We start from the raw sequence: 18,616 nt of genomic DNA on the forward strand, positions 1-18,616 counted from the left end.
TGTTATACACACATCTTGTTTTCATTTCGCGGGTCTTCAAATGTCGGCGGATGTTTGTGTTCCCGACTAGATTGAGTTGAACACGGATCAGCGCCAGCACCGAAGCTCGATCGGCCCCAATTGGCAGAGGTTGTCCCCGAGGCAGGTCACGCAAGTCCACTGCACAGGCGCGGCGCGGAAGCAGCGTTGCTGTACCGGGCTCTTCCCCCGTGTGGTGCGCGGCGAAGATGTTTAATCTCCTCGCCGCACCGCCGACACGAGCATGTCGCGTTTACATAAAGGTATGCATGCCCTCCCCGAGGGATGTCGCTACTGCTCTCCAGGGCCATTCCATCCCTCACCGTGCTCGGGCAAATAGCGCTGGACGCCATGGCCACTCTTTCTGACACCCGCTCGGCCTCTAGGATCAAGCGCAAACCGCCGCCGGCGTTCCCCTACTCGCCCAAGTACCCCCTTCCGGACCCCACCGATCCGTTCGCGCCCCTCCAAGTTTTACGAGAGCGCGCCCACTCGTCTCAGAAATATGGCGGTACCAACCCGTCCACTTCTACGCCGACGCACACGCCGCCTATGCCAGTGGACCATGTCCGTCTGAACCAGCACGCACTACCCGACCTCCCCTCGCTTCCCCGAACCGTTCTCCACGCGGCGAGGAGCATTGACGCACTCGACCAGCTGCGAGACGGCTACCACTCTGATTTCTCCAGGCCACCGCGTCCACCACGTGCGCGGACCCGGCCCGCGAGGGATTCTACGTCTTATTTCTCGGACGCGGATATTGGCTCCTCGTCGCTTCCGACGCGCAGACCTCAGGAGCGGGATCAGGAAGCGTCAGAGAAGCTCTCGAGCCGCGAATATCACTACCGCAGGCGCTCGCAAACTATATCAGCCTTCCCTGCCACCCCTGTGCAGCCAGTCCTTCAAGATCTTGCGTCACAGGAGACCGCAGTCGCGCCGGACGATTCTCATCTGTCCAACCAGTACGTCTATGATGATCGTCAATCTCATGGCGTCGTCTACGGGCAAAGGAATCAGCAAGACCACCCACCCCACACTGCGTCTACGGTCGACTCCCACACCCACCAACAGATGTCCTCCGTCCATACCGTACCGACACCTCCCATGACGCCGGACGACGGAACTCTGACCTCAGACAGCGTCAGCGTCCATGACCGGTCGCGCTCCCTATCGCCCGAAGCAGCCCTACGAGAACCGCCGTCGCCTTCGCCTCCCACGAAGCATGCTACGCCCGATAGCGACGCTGGGTACGCAGTACCTGAAGTGACGGTGATCTCCAACGGGATGCTAGGACGCAACTTGTCCAAGATCCTCACGTCCGACTTCCCCTCGCTACTCGGAAAGACGGAGCCCGACTCCCCTGCACCGCTTCCTGTTCCCCCACCTCGACCGCGCCTTCCCCGCGGTGAGTCTGAACCGGAGCCCGAGTGGGGCAACAGGCGTCGGAGCATCGTCAACAGGAAGGATAGCATCTCCAGGAGATTTCGCAGGTCGTCGCTGTACAGCCGGGACCGCAAGGTCTCCGATCCGTCTCCGCCGGTGACAATCAAGACGAGGAGGTTGCATGTGCGCGATTCAACGGTACGCGGCTCGTTCGTTCAGGGTTCGTCCGAGAGCAGGAGCACAGCCACATACAGGGACAGAGAGGCAGAATCGAGCCACTCGCACGATATGCCCGAAGTAGTGCGAGCCTCGGGCGCCGACGGCCCTTCCGAGGGGAGGAAGCGGGCGAAGATGGCGCACCGGAAGAGTCTGAGTCATGTCAGCCTGGGGATCACGCCCTTGCCCAACCTCGTCTTCGGCCCCTCGCCCTCCCCGGTGGACAATGTGAGCATGGCGAGTACGCTCGTCGCTTACCCCGACTCGGACGAGTATGGCGGGCCTTCACCTCAGCTGTTGCCGCCCCATCCTCCTATGCCTGTGTATGCGCCCCGACCCCAAGCTCCCCAGCCACTGCAGCAGCCACAGACAGTCGCACAAGCACTGGAGCTTACTCCTTTGCCGAAGAAGGACTCGCCGCTACCGCCCATACGGAAAGACACGCGCCTCCCAACTCCGCCCAGGGACGAGCGGTCGATGCGTGTGTCTCGGTCCCCTCCGTCTCCGGAGCCACCTCGCCATCATATCCGCGATGGCCATCGCACACCGCCAGACACGGTAAGAAGCGCGTACTCGAGCTCTCTACCTCCCGAGAGTCTCCCGCCCTCACCTGAGGCGGACGCGCTGCTACTACGCTCTATGCACTTTCACCCTGATGAACATGACTACGAGCAATCGTCCCCGTCTCCGCCACTATCGTCTAACCCGTTGCTTTCCCGGCCCACGTCCGCGTTCTCACCTATACCGCCGCAGGTGGTCGTGCCTCTCATCTCGCCATCTCCCATCCCGCCACAGTACCCCGCACCGACAATAACGTTCCCGCCCGCTCCTCCGAGATCAGATCCGGCACCTCGGCGGGTGCCTTCGCCTGTTGCACCTCCACATCGGTCCTCTCCCACTGCACCCCCACGACGTCCCTCGCCGGTTGCGCCTCCACGACGCCCTTCACCTGCCGTTGTCGCTCAGCCTCGCCGAGTACCTTCCCCGGTTGTCCAGCAACGCCGTGCATCCCCCGTACCTGCTCCTCGCCGTATACCTTCACCCCTTCCTCCTGCTCGCCACCACACGCCGACGCCTCCTCCGGCTCCTCGCCGGGTTCCTTCTCCTCTTCCGCCTCGTCGAGACGAGCCCCCTACGCCGGCGCCACTCCCGCTCTCCCCTCCTTCCAGGATAGACCACGACCTTCCAACACCACTGCCACAGCCACCACTACCTCCGCCTCCACGCGTCAGGCCGCCTGTATACTTGGAAGAGCTCCCTCGCGGTTTCTCGGCTCCGCGGGTACCTGAGCCTGTCCGCCAGCACACCCCGCCCGTCGCTCAGCCGACTGTATTCACCAGTTACGCGACAGACTCCCCGCGGTCCTACTCCCCCGTTCCGGAACCTCCTCGGTCGAGGACGCCCCACGAGAGCAGACACGAACAAAGGGAGCAGCAGCGTCGCTCGGAAGACCGTCAGGAGCGTGCATACCATTCCAGCCAGATCGGCACCAACCTGCAAGCGCAGACGGCACAGCCCCCACCGTCATCCGTGGCGAGTCCCTCGTCGCGCGCAAAGCCCTCCAGCACGCCGCATCCTACCTCTCGCCAGTACGCATCCGTGCGCAGAACAGCGCAAGGCCAGTCGCTCGTCGCGCAGAGCCAGCACGCCCACCAGCCCTTCCGCTCCGAGACACCTCCGCCCGCGCATCACGTGTCGACGCGCGCGCAATCCCCTGAGCACACTAGCACGACCGCCCGCATGCAGTCGCCCGTGCATCTACCGCCCGGGCGCGCGCAATCACCACAGGAAGCGGCGATCACCAGTGCTGCTGTCCGCGCGCAATCCCCGCCCGCCGCGTCCCGCGTTCAGTCTCCGCCCATCCCGACGACGACTACCGTAACGCGCGTGCCCGCCCCTGCCCCGCCTCCACCTCCACCACCGTCGTCCTACACGCACGTGCACACACAGACGCAGACACAGGCGCAGATGCACGCGCGCATGCAATCACAGCCGTCCGAGCTGAGCCACGACGGGGAGAACGGGACGGAGGAGTTCGGGCGGACGACGGTCAACAGCGCGAGCGAGAGCATGGTCGCGTCGCCGCAGCACCGCGTGTACGCGACGTCGACGGAGTCAACCCCGCTCCCGTTGCCGAACACGCCCTCGACGACGTTCTCGCACCCGTATAGGTCGACTAACGCAGGGCGGCACACGCGGAACGGCCCGGCGCGCGGCGGCTCTGCGCCCCCGCGCTCGTCCGGCGAGGCGCGCAGGCAGCACCGGCGGAAGGAGGAGCCTGCTGTGGTGACGTTCGACGAGTATGCGGGACTCTCCCGGGAGCAGATCGGACGCGCGGCGGCGCTCACTGTCATTGCGCAGAATGGCCTCCGCGTGCAGTTCGGGGAGCTGTTCAGGGACCGGAGGACGATCGTGATCTTCATCCGGCATTTCTGGTGCGTTCTCTATTCAAGGTGCTGTGCAGAGTGCGCGTTTGCTGACGTGTGTGCAGGTGCCCGAACTGCCAGGACTACATGTATTCCATTTCGCGGAACGTGGACGTCGAGGCTCTGAAACGCGCAGGGATCGACTTCATCCTCATAGGCAATGGCTCCCATGGCATGATCAAATCATATCGACGTACGTGTTGACCGTCTGTATACTACGTGGCACCACTGACATCAGTCATATTGTAGACATTTTCCGTACGCCCATCCCTATGTTCACCGATCCTTCCCTCCGGCTGCATGCAGCGTTGGGGATGACGCTCCGTACGAACGACCCGGGCCCTGACAGCGAGAAGGGCGACTACTGCCGGCATGGCCCCATCGGTGGTCTCGCCATGGTCGTGCGCAACGCGCTTCGTGTTGGCATGCCGGTCTGGGAGAAGGGTGGCGATGCATCTCAGCTCGGTGGCGAATTCGTCCTGGGCCCGGGGTAAGTGACGCTCAGGATAACCCTCACCATCCATCGCTGACGATTCGACTGCCAGCCTCGGTTGCTCCTTCGCGCACCGCATGACCACCACTCGGTCTCATGCGCCCATCCTCGACGTCCTCATGGGAGCGGGATACCACTTCTCCATCCCGACGGCACCTGACGGAGCGCCCACTCTTTCGCCCCAGGAAGAGGAAGCGTGGATGGAAGAGCGCCGCCGTAGCCTCGCCCGCATGCGCGCCCGGCGCGAGAAGCGGCGCGAGATCGGCCCCATGCCGAGCCCTGGGCAGCACGCAGACGAGGCACACCTGTACGAGCCGGAGTTGGGCTACAGCCACGGAAGTGACTCGGACAGCGGAAGCATCAGCGCGCAGGGGAGCTGGACGTCGAACACGGAGAAGCGCGAGGTGGCCGAGCTCGTAGCGCAGCGGGAACGGGAGCAGGAACGGGAAAGGGAGCGAGAGAGGAAGCGCATGCCTGCGTCCGTCACGAAGAAGGTTGAGGCTCCTGTGAAGGAGCGCCGCGGGTCCAGGGGGCTAGGGCTGCACGTCTCGAACCCGGACGACCAGTATAACGACTACGATCGTGCCACACGGGAACCCCACCACCGCAAGCATCATGGCTCGGCCCGGGTGCAGGTCGCTCACCAGGAAGACACGCCCGAGTGGGGTAGTGGCACGCTGAGCCTGGCGTACATCAACGAATTGGGGAGACGGGAGGACGGGTATGAAACTGTGGATGAGGAGATGCCCGCTACATATACTTATCGTCGCGACTGAAGTCTCTGGGACATGTCCTTTTGTTGTACTTTTGAGGTCACTCAACCGTGCACACCCCTGCCCAGTGCAGGTGCTGGTGGCATTGCCTTGTCTGTCATTCTGTAGCGCTATGTCTATCATTATTCTACCTTCATATTATCAATTACTTACAACTATCCCGGGCCTTCAGACAGCCACTCTTCCGACGCGTTTTAGTGACGTAGCCACAGATGTGCTTCTACGAAAGCCCCAAATTCAACGCTAACCGATCAGCCATCTTCCTGTACATCATCTGGTGAGTATACCTTACGGTTGGATTTTGGGTTCGAGTGAGCGAGCGCCTGCTCGCCGGCGTTCAGTATGTATCGTGCACGAAACCCTTTTTAGTACTAGACGCTGTTGTTAATCCCTCTGTTTTCGTACCACGACGGCACGTTCGGGACCAACGGAATCTCTCTCAATTGCTCCAACACCGAGCCTCTCTTCCAGCACCGTGGGCTTCCGTTATCCGCACACGTCACTACTAAAGCTGTGTGTCATCGCCATGATGATATATCTATACCCCTCACTCTACAGCATTGGCAGACTCACTGCTCTACTTGTCCAAGCGACCAAGCGCATCCATATTGTGCCTCGTCAAATTTCCAGTCGACGTACTGACGTAATGTCACTCATGCTTTGTCTACGCAGTCCGCCGAGGTAAGTATTTCCTTCTCTTTCTCTCTTGCCAGGGAATGCGACGGCCCCACGTTGTACTCCTGTGACGATCGTGAGCTCGCCTGGACGTAGCGGATGCCCCAGAATCTGAGCCATCCTCCACCGCCCTCCACGCCGCACTGACGGGATGATATCTGATGCATCGACTCTTCTATAGATCAGCCATGACAATTGCAAATGCTCGTGCAAGCTCGAGTTGGTGCCCATTGAGTAGTTTCTTTTCCTTCCGGATCTATTTGCTAAAGACCGTGTCTGCAGGTAGCGAGGTACGGCGTGTCTTCTGGCTCATCTACTGGTCGCACTGCTACGAAGCTCCCTCCGCAATTTAATTCAACCAGAATGCCGCGCATGCGTCCCCTGCACCCCAATCGCTCGTAAAAGGGAACTGGCACTCGTTCCGCATCGTGCACTCTCGTCGTCTGACCCTCGGTATTCGCTCCATATTACGCAACCGCCGCCGCCGCCATCTCTGGGCGGAAACGAAAGCCTCAAATTGTACACGAATCGATCTGGCGGCCCTGGCCTGCTCATAGAATAAGCATGGCCGCCTTATCATCTGAACCCCGTCGCTGCATATAGCGAATCTCCTTTCATGGACTCCCGCACGGTGACCTTCCCTTCTCCGCACATGTCACTGAAGCATATGTAGCGTCGCCCGAATACGTACACATTGTCTGGACTCCAGCACCCCGCTTGTAGACGGGATTTGGACTCCTGGTTTCTCGTGCGCTGTCGTCGTCTGACTCGGGCTGCTCGGTAGCACTCAGACGCCGCTCATGCGAAGCCGCTTTGAGCAGACGTGATGAACGGTGAGCAAGCACCAATTGTCCCGAGAGAGTTGTCCGTGCAAGGGACAGGCCCGCTCGAGATGTGTTTAAATACCGCGCCCGGGCTCACCGACGCTCAGCAGCAACAGCCCCTCCTCTGTCGCAGCACGTCCACCGATACTCTTACGCCTACCCGCTCTCGAGAACCTAACGCAAGCCATCATGAACGTAGTAAGGATTATTCTATTGCCCCCCGTCAAGCTTCGATGGTATGCTGATACATATGCATGATCAGAACACCGGATTCTCCCAGGCACTCGTGGTCAGGCCGGACAGCGACGCCTTGGTCAACACGAAGCTCCTGGCGATCTACTACAATCACGCGGTCGAGGCGCTGCAGGCTGCCGCCGACACCTACTGCACCGACATGACCTGGGTGCTGAAAGGCTCCTGGGAGAACACGACCGGCTCCGCACAGTCGCACACGCACCAGTACACGACCGAGCTGAAGGTCACCCAAGGCTCGGAGGTGACTAACGGCGGCGTGCCCCTCGTCGCCTCCTTCAAGGACTTCACCATGACCATCGACGCCTCGATCAAAACGTTCTCGGCGGACGAGACGACGACGCCGCAGACGAAGACGGTCACGGTCGAGGCCGCGCCGGGCAAGAAGGCGATGTTCTACCAGCGCGTTTACAAGTTCCGGACGGAGATGTTCTTCGTGATGGATACGGCGAGCGTGGCTCGGAACGTTGCCGCGGTCAGCGGCGACGGCCTCTCGCGCAAGACGTGCGTTGTGGAGATCTGGAGCGGGGACTATCTCGTCACGGACAAGGAGCTGAATGCGACGCCGGGCGCGGTGCAGTTCAAGACCTACCCCCGGGCGAACAAGGAGAGCGACAGGCAGACGGTCGCACGCTCGGGCCTCACGACCCGGGCCAGGGACGCGCTCAACCGCATTGGTGCTTGATGGTACGTGTGTTCGCTTTGTGCTGCTTGCGTTCAGGGCTAAAAGGTCTGCCTCGTTCCAGGGCCTGAAGCTTTGCCCCCAACATTTCGGAGTTCAGGCCCTCGCAACGAGTTCGGTGCTAGCGGTCACATGTGCCTGTGCTGTAACTTGAGGCTCTTCGGCCACATTTCTTGTTGTATACATAGTATCGTCGCGAATGAGTCATGATGTATGTCGGTGGGATATGCTTGATCCGTGTGGGACGAGTATCATCGGCATGGTTCAATGTTCGCCCTTTGGGGTTTCAAAAATTCAAATGCCTACGCCCATTTGCTTCTCGACGCTCATGGGCGCGCACCCATCTGGAAGGGAGTGCATTTTGACAACTGACAATTTTAGTTCAGTAGCATTTGGCGAACCAAGCTTCGTCCTGGTCTGGTCGGAGCACACGCAACGAGTCTAGTGCCCGTAGCTATATGTGTCTGTGCGATGGCTAGTATAGGTTCTGCATCCCTTTTCTAGCTGTATAAGCAATATCGTCTCGAATGAGTCATGTATGTCGGTGGGATATGTCAATACACTGGATCTTTTTCCTTTGAAAGGTGCCTGAGCCGCCTGCCAGTGCGGGAAGGCATGGCCTCAAGAATGCTTTACAAGCCGTCCGCGAAGGGACGATCTATCCACACCCTCTGAAGGCTCAAAATAGGGGCTGCTGCATCGCATTCCCGCTTCACGGGTCTAGTGATGAATCTGGCGAGGAATCACTCGAGTCCGGATCGGACGACACGGACGCTGGCGACACTGCCAGTCTCTATAGCGACTATGTGGTTGACGAAGAACAGACCCTTTGGATTGTTGTGGACTCGCGAGGCGCACTGTGATGGATGCAGAGGATGGAGTACGGACCGGGCTTGCAAGTAGATCAGACTTAAGCTTAAAGAGCGAGCGCCTGTCCGCCGGTGTTTGCCGTGGCGCTCAGTGCGACTCGTTATCCACTTGTCTTCGAAGTACCACGATGCCAGACGTACGGGACCAACGGAATACTCTACGTTTCAACTCCTCACGGCCGCTTTTTACGTTTGCACCAACACTGAGGAAGAATATGATTGTTTTCCCGGTTTTCTCCCTCACCAGATTTACCCGGGTGAGCAAGTAGTGCAAAGCTTAGACTTGTCACTTCGCTCATGCTGGCATGCATAGACTCATTGCTGACTCGTGTGCAAGTCCAGCGATGCTCTAAGCATCACGGTACGACTGTCGGGATATCTAGCCTCTACCGGACTATCTCAGCTTGCCGTGAAGGTGAGTAAGTGCTGTGCGCTTTCGGAACCATGCTAAGGCTCGGCTGCCCTACTTGCTTCGCTTCTTGCTTAATCATCCACTCTCTACTTCATGATGGCGCCACTATTCCATCTTCAATGTAGCTGACGCATGCAGGGCACATCGCTGTCGCAGCACGAGTGCTTGATAATATACCACGCTGCGGGTTAGAAATAAACACCATCGAATAAGTACTAGTACGCAATTCGCCATTCCACATCGACTGCCTCACTCACCTCACTCTCTTCGACTACTTTTGATATCACACAATGGCCCCCACTACTCAGAAAGCTCTCTTCCTTCTGGATGAACACAGTCACCAGTGGGTCATCCGCGAGCGACCCGTGCCCACTCCTGGCCCGAAAGACCTTCTCATCAAGATCACTGCCACCGCGCTCAACCCTGTAGACTGGAAGATCCAGTTGCTCGGCTACTTTGTGAAGGACTTCCCCTACGTTGGCGGTACGGACGCCGCCGGGATCGTCGAGGAGGTCGGTTCGGAAGTCACGAACTTCGCGAAAGGAGACAGAATGTGAGTGCCCTCGCGAGATTGTCTACGTGCACACGATGCAGGCGAACTGGAATTTACTCTATTACAGCCTCTTTCAAGGGTGGTTCGACAATCCGAGAGCTACCTTCCAACACTATGCTATCGTCGCGGCTGAGATTGCGGCGAAGGTGAGATTTGCTGCTCGTTCTGCCAAATTCGAGGCTTTTACGCTGACCTATGTAATGCTGTAGATTCCGAATAATATCTCTACAGATGAAGCGGCCACAGTCCCTCTCGCTCTCGCTACTGTCGTGACCGGTCTCTACAACCATAACCCACAGGCCAAATCCATCAGCGTCGGTTTCCCTGCTCCTTGGGAAGAAGGCGGTATCACCAAGTTCGCCGAAAAGCCCGTCTTTATTATCGGTGGCGCGTCTTCCGTCGGCCAGTACGGTACGCCCACATTCCACATCTACGCATTGCATTCTGACTCAACCTGGATATCTGTACAGCTATTCAAGTCACGAAGCTTTCCGGGTTCTCGCCCATCATCGCAACTGCTTCCCTCCGCCACGAGGCATTCTTGAAGTCTCTCGGCGCGACACATGTCATTGACCGCACGCTCCCAGCAGCCGCGATCCAGGCTGAAGTTTCCAGGATCGCAGGGGGAAAGCCCGTCGAGCTCGTCTACGACGCGATCTCTCTCGCAGACACGCAGCCACTCGCGTACGACGTCCTCGCGCCCGGCGGGTACCTCGTCCTGTCCCTCCCCGACATCATCCCCGCGAAGAAAGCGGGCGACAACAAGACGATCGTCGCCACGTTTGGAAACGTGCAGACTCCGGAGAACAGGGAGGTCGGTGTCGCGCTGTACAGTCGGCTCACGGAGTGGCTCGAGACCGGGAAGGTTGTGGTACGTTTGGTCAATCCTAGCATATAGTGGCAGGTGGGCTGACTCGCTGTCCACTACACTAGCCCAACCGTGTCGAGGTCGTTCCTAATGGCCTCGCAGGCATCATCGACGGCCTCGAGCGCATGAAGAACGACCAGGTGAGCGGGACGAAGCTCGTCGCTCATCCACAAGAGACCCTGTAAATTGCGATGCGCATGTAGTGCACTGATATACTCACCGCTTGAACCTGTACCATGTCACGTTCACAGATTATGATGATGCCGCATTTTTTTTGACCGGACATGGCGGGTGCACAGATGAACGCCCCCTACCTACGCGCTCTTTCTACAGCCGCTCAAGCCTCCGCGACCTTGATGAGCTCCTTGCTAACATTCGTCGCCACCAGGCTTTCTACTCCTGCTTGCTCCCGAAACCTGGCACTCCTGGCATAGATGTTTGTCTGTGCAGAGCAGCGACCGGAGTCAAGCACGTCCGGTGACACGTATGTCTCCGCATGACAGACGAGGACGAGGACCGGTGGTAAGCAATGGGTATGGCGGCACCTCCATGCCGCCGGAGAGACAGCTGCTATAAAGTGTTCGGTATACTACAGGATTATGCCGTCAATCGTCAGCCCGAAGAGCCCGTCACCCGCGCCTCAAGCTTACTCGCTTCCTCTTTGAATTGCGCCGCCGCTTAGCGAAGCCAGGGCACTCTCCCTTCCACGGTCTTACCACCTCCTGTGTCTACGCCGCAACTAAGCCCGGGGCGCCATGCTTGTCTCGCGTAAATGTGACCGTGGGCTCCGTGCTCCCGGCATGCAAATGGTAAGATTTAGTATCCTTCCTCTACCTTGACCTCCGGTGTCTGACTCTCTTTACTCGGCAGCATGAAACACCCGATGTGAGAAGATGTACTGAGCCGCGAGGATGCCCCAGTTATTCCCGCAGGACTGACGGCTCACGCGCGTTTGTTGTGCACTTATATACTAGATCTGTCTGCCATTAACCAGCATTTCTAACGCCAACCCGGTGTGCATCGCCATCCTCCATCGCTACCACAGCACCAGACCTTTCTCGAGTCGACGCCGTCTCACAGTTCATCATGAGCAAGGTGACATTTTTTTCGTCCTCCAACAACGACGCTTTACTGATATCTTACCAGTACATCGTGAGCAAACCCGCGGGCGGTGATGCCTTGATCAAATCTGAACGCACCACCATCGTGACCCACTCCGGTAACGAGGGCCTATACGCTGCCGTGGACACCTACCTCGTCGACGCCACCTGGATGCGTCAGGTCTCCTGGGAGAACCGCACCGACGCCGCACAGGTGTACGAGCACAGCTACACGACGGAGCTCAAGGTCACCCAGGGCACCGAGGTCACAGTCGCCGTGCACGTAGGCGCCGCATTCGAGGGCCTCTCGGTCGGCATGGACGCCTCGACGAAGACGTTCACGACAAAGGAAACGACGTCCACGGACACGAAGACGATGACCATTACCGTCCCTCCGCGGTCGACGCTCACGTTCTACCAGCGCCAGTACACGTTCCGGACCACCATGTTCTTCATCCTCAACGCGTGGCACCAGGAGTGGAACGCGGGCTCGCCCGGCGGGTACGACATCGAGCGCAAGACGTGCACCGTGCAGATCAACAGCGAGGACTACCTCACGACGGAGACCGAGCTGACGAACGAGGGGGTGGACACCATGCACGTCAATACTGTTGCGCGCGCGAACAACGAGGGAGATAGGCTCACGCGCAAGCGCGAGAACCTCACGGAGTGGGCAAAGCAGCAGCTCTCCAAGATGGGCATATGAGAGGTGTGTTTGTAATTTTGCACTGTACTAGGAGTCCAAGATTTAACGTCGAACCGTCATTTTCAGGGGTTCAAGCTATTCAATCCCTCTTGGGGGGTAGACCAGCCGATACTCCATCGTACTCCGCGTTTCTTGATGTATACAACCGACCTTGCCTCGTCATACGCGAATCTTCGACTTGCTATCATAAGTGTCACTGGGCGACAACGCCTACCACTGGCCATATAGCGCCATAGGGCAGCTTGAGGGGCTCACACAGCAATGCATCTTCTCATCGTTCTCTCTTAACCATCAGCGTGGTACCGAGGGCCAGCCATTGAACGCGCTCACAGTATCTTGCGGAAACATTGGGGAGAAGAAGCACGCGTCGCGCGTTTCCTCGCGACGACGTACCAACTCCGCTAACTGTGACGGGCGCAAGATCGTACACATTTTCTTGGACTGCGCAATAATGTGGCGGCTGTCTATATGAAATACAACATGCGCACCCCGTGAGGAATTCGCCGCGACCGTATGCTCCACTCAACAGATCGCGCGACGAGCAAATAGAGCTGAACTGAGGCATGAGCAGGTGGTCAACTTCGTGTTGGACCGGAACACGATATTTACCTCCAAGTAACATGTATAAAAGATATTGGACAGATGTCAGCGTAAGCGTTAGATCCCATCGAAGGTAGCACGGGGACAGATGTCCCACCGCCCCCATCGCAACCTTGAAGAGCACACGCGTACGCTCGCCCGATGTTACAAGAATAGACTCCAAATAGCAGATTATATGTAAAAGTACACTGCACCCAAGACTTGAACTAGGACGTCGTCAATGAAGCACAAGAAAACATATACAACCTCGCACAGGAAAAAACCGAACCAGGCGCCTTCAACGCCATCCGGTTGCTCACACCACCGGCACCTTCCGCGCGTCCTTCTCCACCGCGCAGATTTCCTGGACGCCCTCTCGGAAGAACACGACGTTGTACTCCACGAGCCCTCGACGCGCCGCAAAGACTCCCGCGGGGATGAGCGCGAGCAGTGCTAGTCCATCCGCGACGAGGTGGTACGTCATGGTCGTGCCCGCGCCCGCTGCAGTCGGGGACAGCGAGGCAGCCGCGGACGGGTAGAATCGCGGCTTCGGTGGCGCGGGCGTGGCGTGGGCAGGCGATGCAGGCGTAGCCAGAGAAGGGGCGATGGATGACGGGAGACTGGGCGGCGCGATCGCGCCGGGGCTGGTCGTGAGGGGTGGTGGGAGGAGCGAGTCCGTGATTCGGGGAGACAGATGCGAGGAGAGCGCAGGGGATTGAGCGCGCGAGGTAGGGTGCGATTGTCCGGCGGCTGTTGGTGGTCTAGGGGAGCCAGGGGCAGATGGGCCTGCTGAGCGGGGCGTGGGGTCTGGAGGGGGCGGGTACATGCGGTGAGGGCTCGCCGATATGGACCTTGGCGATGTATAAGGCGATGTGTACACCAGACGGGGCAAGGGTAAAAAGGACGCACTTGTATAGTGGCCCGAAAGCGTTGAGGGTCTGCAGGTAGTCATTGCAGAGGTTGTGCGTTGGCGGATCGACGGGGGATGCGTCCGTCGCGACATAAAGTCGCGAATTGGTGTCAAACAAGAACGCCTTTGTCGCTTGTGAATTCTACTCCATAGTTGGTTTCGGTTTGAATTTGATGCGCAGGGAAATGACCCACCGAGCAGAAGACGTTAAGGAGGTCCTCGAGATACGGAAGCGAGTCGATGAGCTTGTGCAGTACGCGTGAGAAGGCATCGTGGAGGGTATGGTCGTAGATAGACGTGAGCTGAAAGTTGATCGGGATTTGCTCGTACTCAAAGTTGATGTATGCCAATTCGGAGAGCACCCGTTGCTGGATGTGCCTGAAGTTCTCTGCATGGATGGATATAAGAATTCGAGGTTAAGCAAGCATGAAGGGGGCAGTTTGAGCGACTCGCACTGCGAAGAGAAGGGGAGGCACGAGACGGACCGATCTTGTACTCTTCGGTGAGGACATCCGCCTTGTGAACGAAGACCTCGAGATTCATGTTTGGGTTCTCCTGATAGGCGGTGATAACAAAGTCGACGAGCTTCTGGATAGGCTGCTGATATAGGTCCTAGAAAGTCAATGTGATGTCAGCGTTGCGCGACAAGTGCAGCACCGGCAGGGTGTCTGGCACGGCAAAGTGCGGAAACCAGTGACGATGGCGAAGAATGAACGAAACTTATGGCCCAAGGGTCGGGGCCACCGGTGAATCGAGGGTATCTTATACCCAAGGTAGTTACGCAGAACACGATGAAGACAGAGGCCCGAATATTGAAGAGCGCCGTGTTACTACCGTGAAATCAGACTAGTCGCTCACCTGAATGTCAATCACGAATATCATGGTGGCGAACTGGGTGAGGGGCGCATCGAGAGTTTCCAGAGTGGTGTCCCCTGGACAATCCCATATTTCGAGCGGGATGACCGTACTGAAGGTGGCGGCTCGTCAAGGAAAGAGTGGAAAGCTGAGTTGCGCGGGAGGTACGCACTCGAAAGTGTGCTTGGTTAGGTGCGTCGTGGTTTCCAGATAGAGGGTCTCACGCGGGGAGAGGTCGTTGAATAGGACCTGGCGGATGGACGTCTTGCCGCTCCTGCACACCGTCGCTCCAGTTCACGTCGCATTGAGGGAGATGGCGGACTTGCCTGCGCATGCCGAGAAGGAGGATCTTGGTGCGAACAACATCATCGGCCCCGCGTGCCTTTCCGTTCGTCTCTGCATGCTTTGGTGGTTGAGGACGGGAGGAGGATGCTGTTCTGGACATGGCGGTGGTGGGCGTACGGTGGACCAGGCCTGCGAGACTTGGACGCGTCCGACTCAGCGCGTCCTCGGATGGAGGTTGGCGGGCCGGGCTCCCGTGTAGGGCAACAGCCGAGATAACATTTACAGATCGCCGGCATTGGCCGACGCACGTTGGTGGCGCTGCGCGAGCACTGGGCTCATCCACAACTCTGAACTCCTCCAAGCTGCACAACTTTGAGAACACTTTCTATGACTATCACAAGCCGCTAAAACCCCATAAATCGACATAGACTTAAACGGATGGTGCATTCGACGCTCGTTAAGGGCTCGATGCGCCTGCAGCTAGTCACTAGGTTCTTGCCCGCCACAACCGACTTCGAGTCGTCTCGAACACGACAAGGGCAAGCTGAGTTCACAAGCTATCTTTGCACCTGTTCAGACTTCTCTGGCGGTGCCGAAAACCTGAAGGAAGGGATTGATGTATGCTAGTGAGCACCTCGGAGCTGCATCGCTACCTAAAGCGGACTTGCCACGGCTCTTCGCTGGGTGGTATACCCTCCGGCGAGTCGACTCGGCGGCAAACATACCGGTGTTACGAGGCATATGTACGCTCTCCCGAATGCGTTGTCGCTGGCGCTGAACCCTCTTTTATATTCCCGCGAGCTGGGACAGCCACCATCAGCATAGCGTTCAAACTACTTACACGACCGCGTGCTGCTCTTCAACTTTATGATTGATAGTTTCATACGTCTATATCTGTTGACCCACGATCTCCTTACAGTACACCGCGATACGCCATGGCCAATGTAAGACTGCCTTATTTTATGCTCGATTATCCTAAGCATAGTAACAGTCAACAGTTAACACCACACTATTCGTCGCTCAAAGCAACCACAAGATCCTCGTGTACAAACCGAACGGGATGGGCGCGGCGCGCCTCAGTCCACTCCGAGCGGGCCAGTGCCTACGAGTTCCCCGGCAACGAGGCCTCGAACGCCGTCATCGATACCCCACTTGTCAGGATCAAGTAGGTCAAGAGCCACCTTTGGACCAGCTACCGGCACGTAATGCTCGCCCTGCTAGTACGTGGGTAACCACGGCAGGTTCCTGAACATGTGGACTTGTAGGTCCACACCACACCTTGTTCGGCATTCTGCGCGTTAAAAATGACTTGCTTCTCCCGCAGGCCAAGAGCAGAATAACGTACGCGCCGGCGCAGATGACACGGAACCCAATTCGGTGGGATATTGGCGCGTTTGTGGCCGCCGCCAAATGTATTAGGTCTATGGGCACCGCGCGCGGTGGCACGCACGGGCGCAGAACGCAGCGTATGCTCGGACGACCGTGCGCCTGCCATATGCGAGTCCTCCTGCGCACCCTCGTGTTCCTCGAATCTCAAAGGATGCGGGTTACAGCGCACAGGAAAGCCTCATATGCGAGCCTCGAGGGGAAAGATTAGCATTCATGAAGACCGCTATCGATGCGCAGCTTTAAGCGGCAAGTAGACTCGAGTAGAGTCCAGTAGACCTAGATCCTGAACAGAACGATTACAGGACAAGAGAGAATATTGAATTGCCAAGGGGGAAAATTTGACTTCTCCGCATGAACATAGTTCTTAACTTGAGTGGGCGGTCGTCTGGAGATAGGGGCGATAGATTGTTGAGGAGCACTGTCAATTTTCCTGTGGACGTGCGACTGCCGGTCCAGTTTGCGTTGGCCTTCGAAGATAACACGCATGCAGATACGTACGAGCCTTTTTGTGTATGCCATAATGCCAGCATGAGCCATGCCCATTGAAGTCACGGCTCGAGTACAAGAGGCCTGCCAGAGAGCGGAGGAAACCAAGCCGTCGGTCTGAGCAAGCGGCGCGCCTAGAACGGCCGATATGCGGGGGTAGATGCAGATCGCGGAGTATGAACCGGCGGACCGGGCCAGGAGAAAGGAAGACGAGATGACGTTTTGGGAATTGAGCAGAGGAGACAGCCGACGCACGTTCGCTCTCTTCGCCAGTTGCAGCTCGACCTCCTCGGCGCACCCGGTCCATAAGGCTCTCTTATTCCCTCTCCTGCGCTTCGCCTCCCAGCCCAGTCGCCCACGACCGCCGTGTCGCCTTCCCCCTTCTCACCGCCTCCCTCGCCATGAAATTCGGGCGCAAGATCTCTGTCGGTTGTTCACGTTCTTCTACGCCATTCATAGCTCACAGATAGCGCATAGAACGACCTTTACAACGAATGGCGGCCCTTTTACATCGACTACAATTTGCTCAAGCGCGAGCTCAAGGTTCAACTTTGCGGCACACGACCATTCTGCAGGCGTACTAACGTCTTCCGCTACAGGCGCGGACCACTGGACGCTCATGGTCGGACCAGGACGAGCGTGAATTCACGCGCATGCTGGAGAGCGAGCTGGACAAGATCCACAACTTCCAGAAGACAAAGGTGCGCTTTCCGCGACCCCCCTGTTTATCTTTCTTCCCTATCGCGCACCCCTGTAGACCTATGAGCTCTCGCGGCGCATCAACGAGGCCGAAAAGGCCGTCAAGCGTCTTGTTGCGTCCTCTCAGTATGCAAATGGTCACCACCACGCGGAGTCCAGCAGTGGGAATGGCAACGGAGCCTCGGCCGACCCAGAGGCACAGCAGCGTGATAGTGGGCTGACGCAGGACGCCGGCTCGGACGACGAAGACGATACCGACGACGAGGACGATACCTTGTCTGTCGACGCGCTTGAAGACCAGTTCATTCTTCTCGAGGAAGAGGTTGCTACACTTGTCGCAGACGTGCACGACCTCGCACTGTATACCAAGCTCAACATCACCGGGTTCATGAAGATTCTCAAGGTGCGTCCTATAAAGCTCTATGCCCTCCAGGCTCTGATATGGCCGGTCACACGACCATTCGCGGCGGCAGAAACACGATGTACGTATTCGCTTACAGTTCTATTCGGTTCGGCTCGGAGCTCACTTCTGGACGCGGGGCACAGAAACAAACAAATCGCCCGCTCAAGCCGACGTTCATCCAAGGGTACCTCGAGAAACGGCCATTCTACAAGTACAACTGGGACGGGCTTATCGTCAAGTTGTCGCGTCTATATGACCTCGTACGGACCCGCGGTCACCCCGTTCAAGGAGACTCGAGTGCCGGCGGGAATCAGAGCGCGTTCGTTCGGCAGACGACGAAGTACTGGGTACGTGTGCCGAGTGCCTGTATGATACGCGCTAACTGGAGTGTCATGTAGGTCCACCCTGATAACCTGGTTCACTTGAAGTTGGCCATCTTGAAGCATTTGCCTGTGCTAGGTAAGTCGTATGTTCGACGACCGCAGTGATCCCGCTGACCAGCTGCCAGTGTTCAATCCTGATAAGGAGTTCGAGCCGAAGGATGCAGGTACGCATATTATCACGAGGGGGCTGCTTCGCTCGCTAATTCTCAATTCTTAGCTATTTCTTCCATCTATTTCGACAACCAGGACCTCGAGCTTTATCTCGGGCGGCTGGAGAAGACGGAAGGCGCAGAGGCGGTCCGTCTACGCTGGTATGGCGACATGGAGCAGAAGACCGTACGTCCCCCTCCCCTCCCCTCCCCTCCCCTCCCCTCCCC

At 58.0% G+C, this 18,616-nt stretch overlaps 8 protein-coding genes across 8 annotated transcripts in view; 7 read left to right on the forward strand and 1 right to left on the reverse strand.

The window, feature by feature from the left end:
* The first annotated feature begins 1,376 nt into the window (after positions 1-1,376).
* Positions 1,377-2,444, forward strand: TRAVEDRAFT_29397 (uncharacterized protein). The gene is made up of 2 exons (XM_008040911.1): positions 1,377-1,940; positions 1,969-2,444. The coding sequence occupies exons 1-2, from the start codon at positions 1,892-1,894 to the stop codon at positions 2,229-2,231; spliced, it is 312 nt and encodes a 103-aa protein (XP_008039102.1). The 5' UTR covers positions 1,377-1,891; the 3' UTR covers positions 2,232-2,444.
* Positions 2,445-3,687: 1,243 nt separating this feature from the next.
* TRAVEDRAFT_125421 (uncharacterized protein) lies at positions 3,688-4,664 on the forward strand (the record flags this gene model as incomplete). The annotated part of the gene is made up of 4 exons (XM_008041302.1): positions 3,688-4,052; positions 4,109-4,236; positions 4,293-4,533; positions 4,589-4,664. Coding segments are annotated over 4 exons (810 nt in total), but the record flags the coding sequence as incomplete, so codon positions are not given.
* On the forward strand, positions 4,637-5,228 carry TRAVEDRAFT_29398 (uncharacterized protein; the record flags this gene model as incomplete). Its single annotated transcript, XM_008040912.1, has 1 exon — positions 4,637-5,228. A coding segment is annotated over exon 1 (551 nt), but the record flags the coding sequence as incomplete, so codon positions are not given.
* A 1,302-nt stretch (positions 5,229-6,530) lies between these two features.
* Positions 6,531-7,824, forward strand: TRAVEDRAFT_65157 (uncharacterized protein). Its single transcript, XM_008041303.1, has 4 exons — positions 6,531-6,817; positions 6,916-7,006; positions 7,071-7,747; positions 7,807-7,824. Exons 2-3 carry the CDS (start codon positions 6,998-7,000, stop codon positions 7,743-7,745), a joined length of 684 nt encoding a protein of 227 aa, XP_008039494.1. The 5' UTR covers positions 6,531-6,817; positions 6,916-6,997; the 3' UTR covers positions 7,746-7,747; positions 7,807-7,824.
* A 1,489-nt stretch (positions 7,825-9,313) lies between these two features.
* TRAVEDRAFT_72393 (GroES-like protein) lies at positions 9,314-10,629 on the forward strand (the record flags this gene model as incomplete). The annotated part of the gene is made up of 5 exons (XM_008041304.1): positions 9,314-9,576; positions 9,644-9,722; positions 9,786-9,987; positions 10,047-10,447; positions 10,510-10,629. 5 exons carry the CDS (start codon positions 9,314-9,316, stop codon positions 10,627-10,629), a joined length of 1,065 nt encoding a protein of 354 aa, XP_008039495.1.
* A 901-nt stretch (positions 10,630-11,530) lies between these two features.
* TRAVEDRAFT_48281 (uncharacterized protein) lies at positions 11,531-12,250 on the forward strand (the record flags this gene model as incomplete). Its single annotated transcript, XM_008041078.1, has 2 exons — positions 11,531-11,539; positions 11,591-12,250. 2 exons carry the CDS (start codon positions 11,531-11,533, stop codon positions 12,248-12,250), a joined length of 669 nt encoding a protein of 222 aa, XP_008039269.1.
* A 766-nt stretch (positions 12,251-13,016) lies between these two features.
* TRAVEDRAFT_59004 (uncharacterized protein) lies at positions 13,017-15,039 on the reverse strand (the record flags this gene model as incomplete). The annotated part of the gene is made up of 7 exons (XM_008041305.1): positions 13,017-13,680; positions 13,739-13,881; positions 13,934-14,127; positions 14,225-14,351; positions 14,598-14,706; positions 14,767-14,868; positions 14,921-15,039. 7 exons carry the CDS (start codon positions 15,037-15,039, stop codon positions 13,146-13,148), a joined length of 1,329 nt encoding a protein of 442 aa, XP_008039496.1. The 3' UTR covers positions 13,017-13,145.
* A 1,993-nt stretch (positions 15,040-17,032) lies between these two features.
* TRAVEDRAFT_65160 (SPX-domain-containing protein) overlaps positions 17,033-18,616 on the forward strand; it is a 4,349-nt gene continuing 2,765 nt past the window's right edge. The window contains exons 1-9 of the mRNA XM_008041306.1: positions 17,033-17,179; positions 17,232-17,297; positions 17,354-17,455; positions 17,512-17,856; positions 17,927-17,935; positions 18,000-18,203; positions 18,255-18,315; positions 18,365-18,403; positions 18,457-18,575. Coding sequence (XP_008039497.1) covers positions 17,156-17,179; positions 17,232-17,297; positions 17,354-17,455; positions 17,512-17,856; positions 17,927-17,935; positions 18,000-18,203; positions 18,255-18,315; positions 18,365-18,403; positions 18,457-18,575 — 969 coding nt within the window. The 5' untranslated portion in view covers positions 17,033-17,155. The remainder of the gene's footprint in view (positions 17,180-17,231; positions 17,298-17,353; positions 17,456-17,511; positions 17,857-17,926; positions 17,936-17,999; positions 18,204-18,254; positions 18,316-18,364; positions 18,404-18,456; positions 18,576-18,616) is intronic.

Source organism: Trametes versicolor (genome assembly GCF_000271585.1).
Source record: "Trametes versicolor FP-101664 SS1 unplaced genomic scaffold TRAVEscaffold_7, whole genome shotgun sequence".
Classification (NCBI taxonomy): Eukaryota; Fungi; Basidiomycota; class Agaricomycetes; order Polyporales; family Polyporaceae; genus Trametes; species Trametes versicolor.

Excerpts from the sequence above, each read along its gene's own strand:
- TRAVEDRAFT_29397 (XM_008040911.1), top strand. The coding sequence starts at position 1,892 with ATGGCGGGCCTTCACCTCAGCTGTTGCCGCCCCATCCTCCTATGCCTG. Across the intron at positions 1,941-1,968 it reads CCCCATCCTCCTATGCCTGT|CCACTGCAGCAGCCACAGAC; the intron begins GTATGCGCCCCG and ends CAAGCTCCCCAG.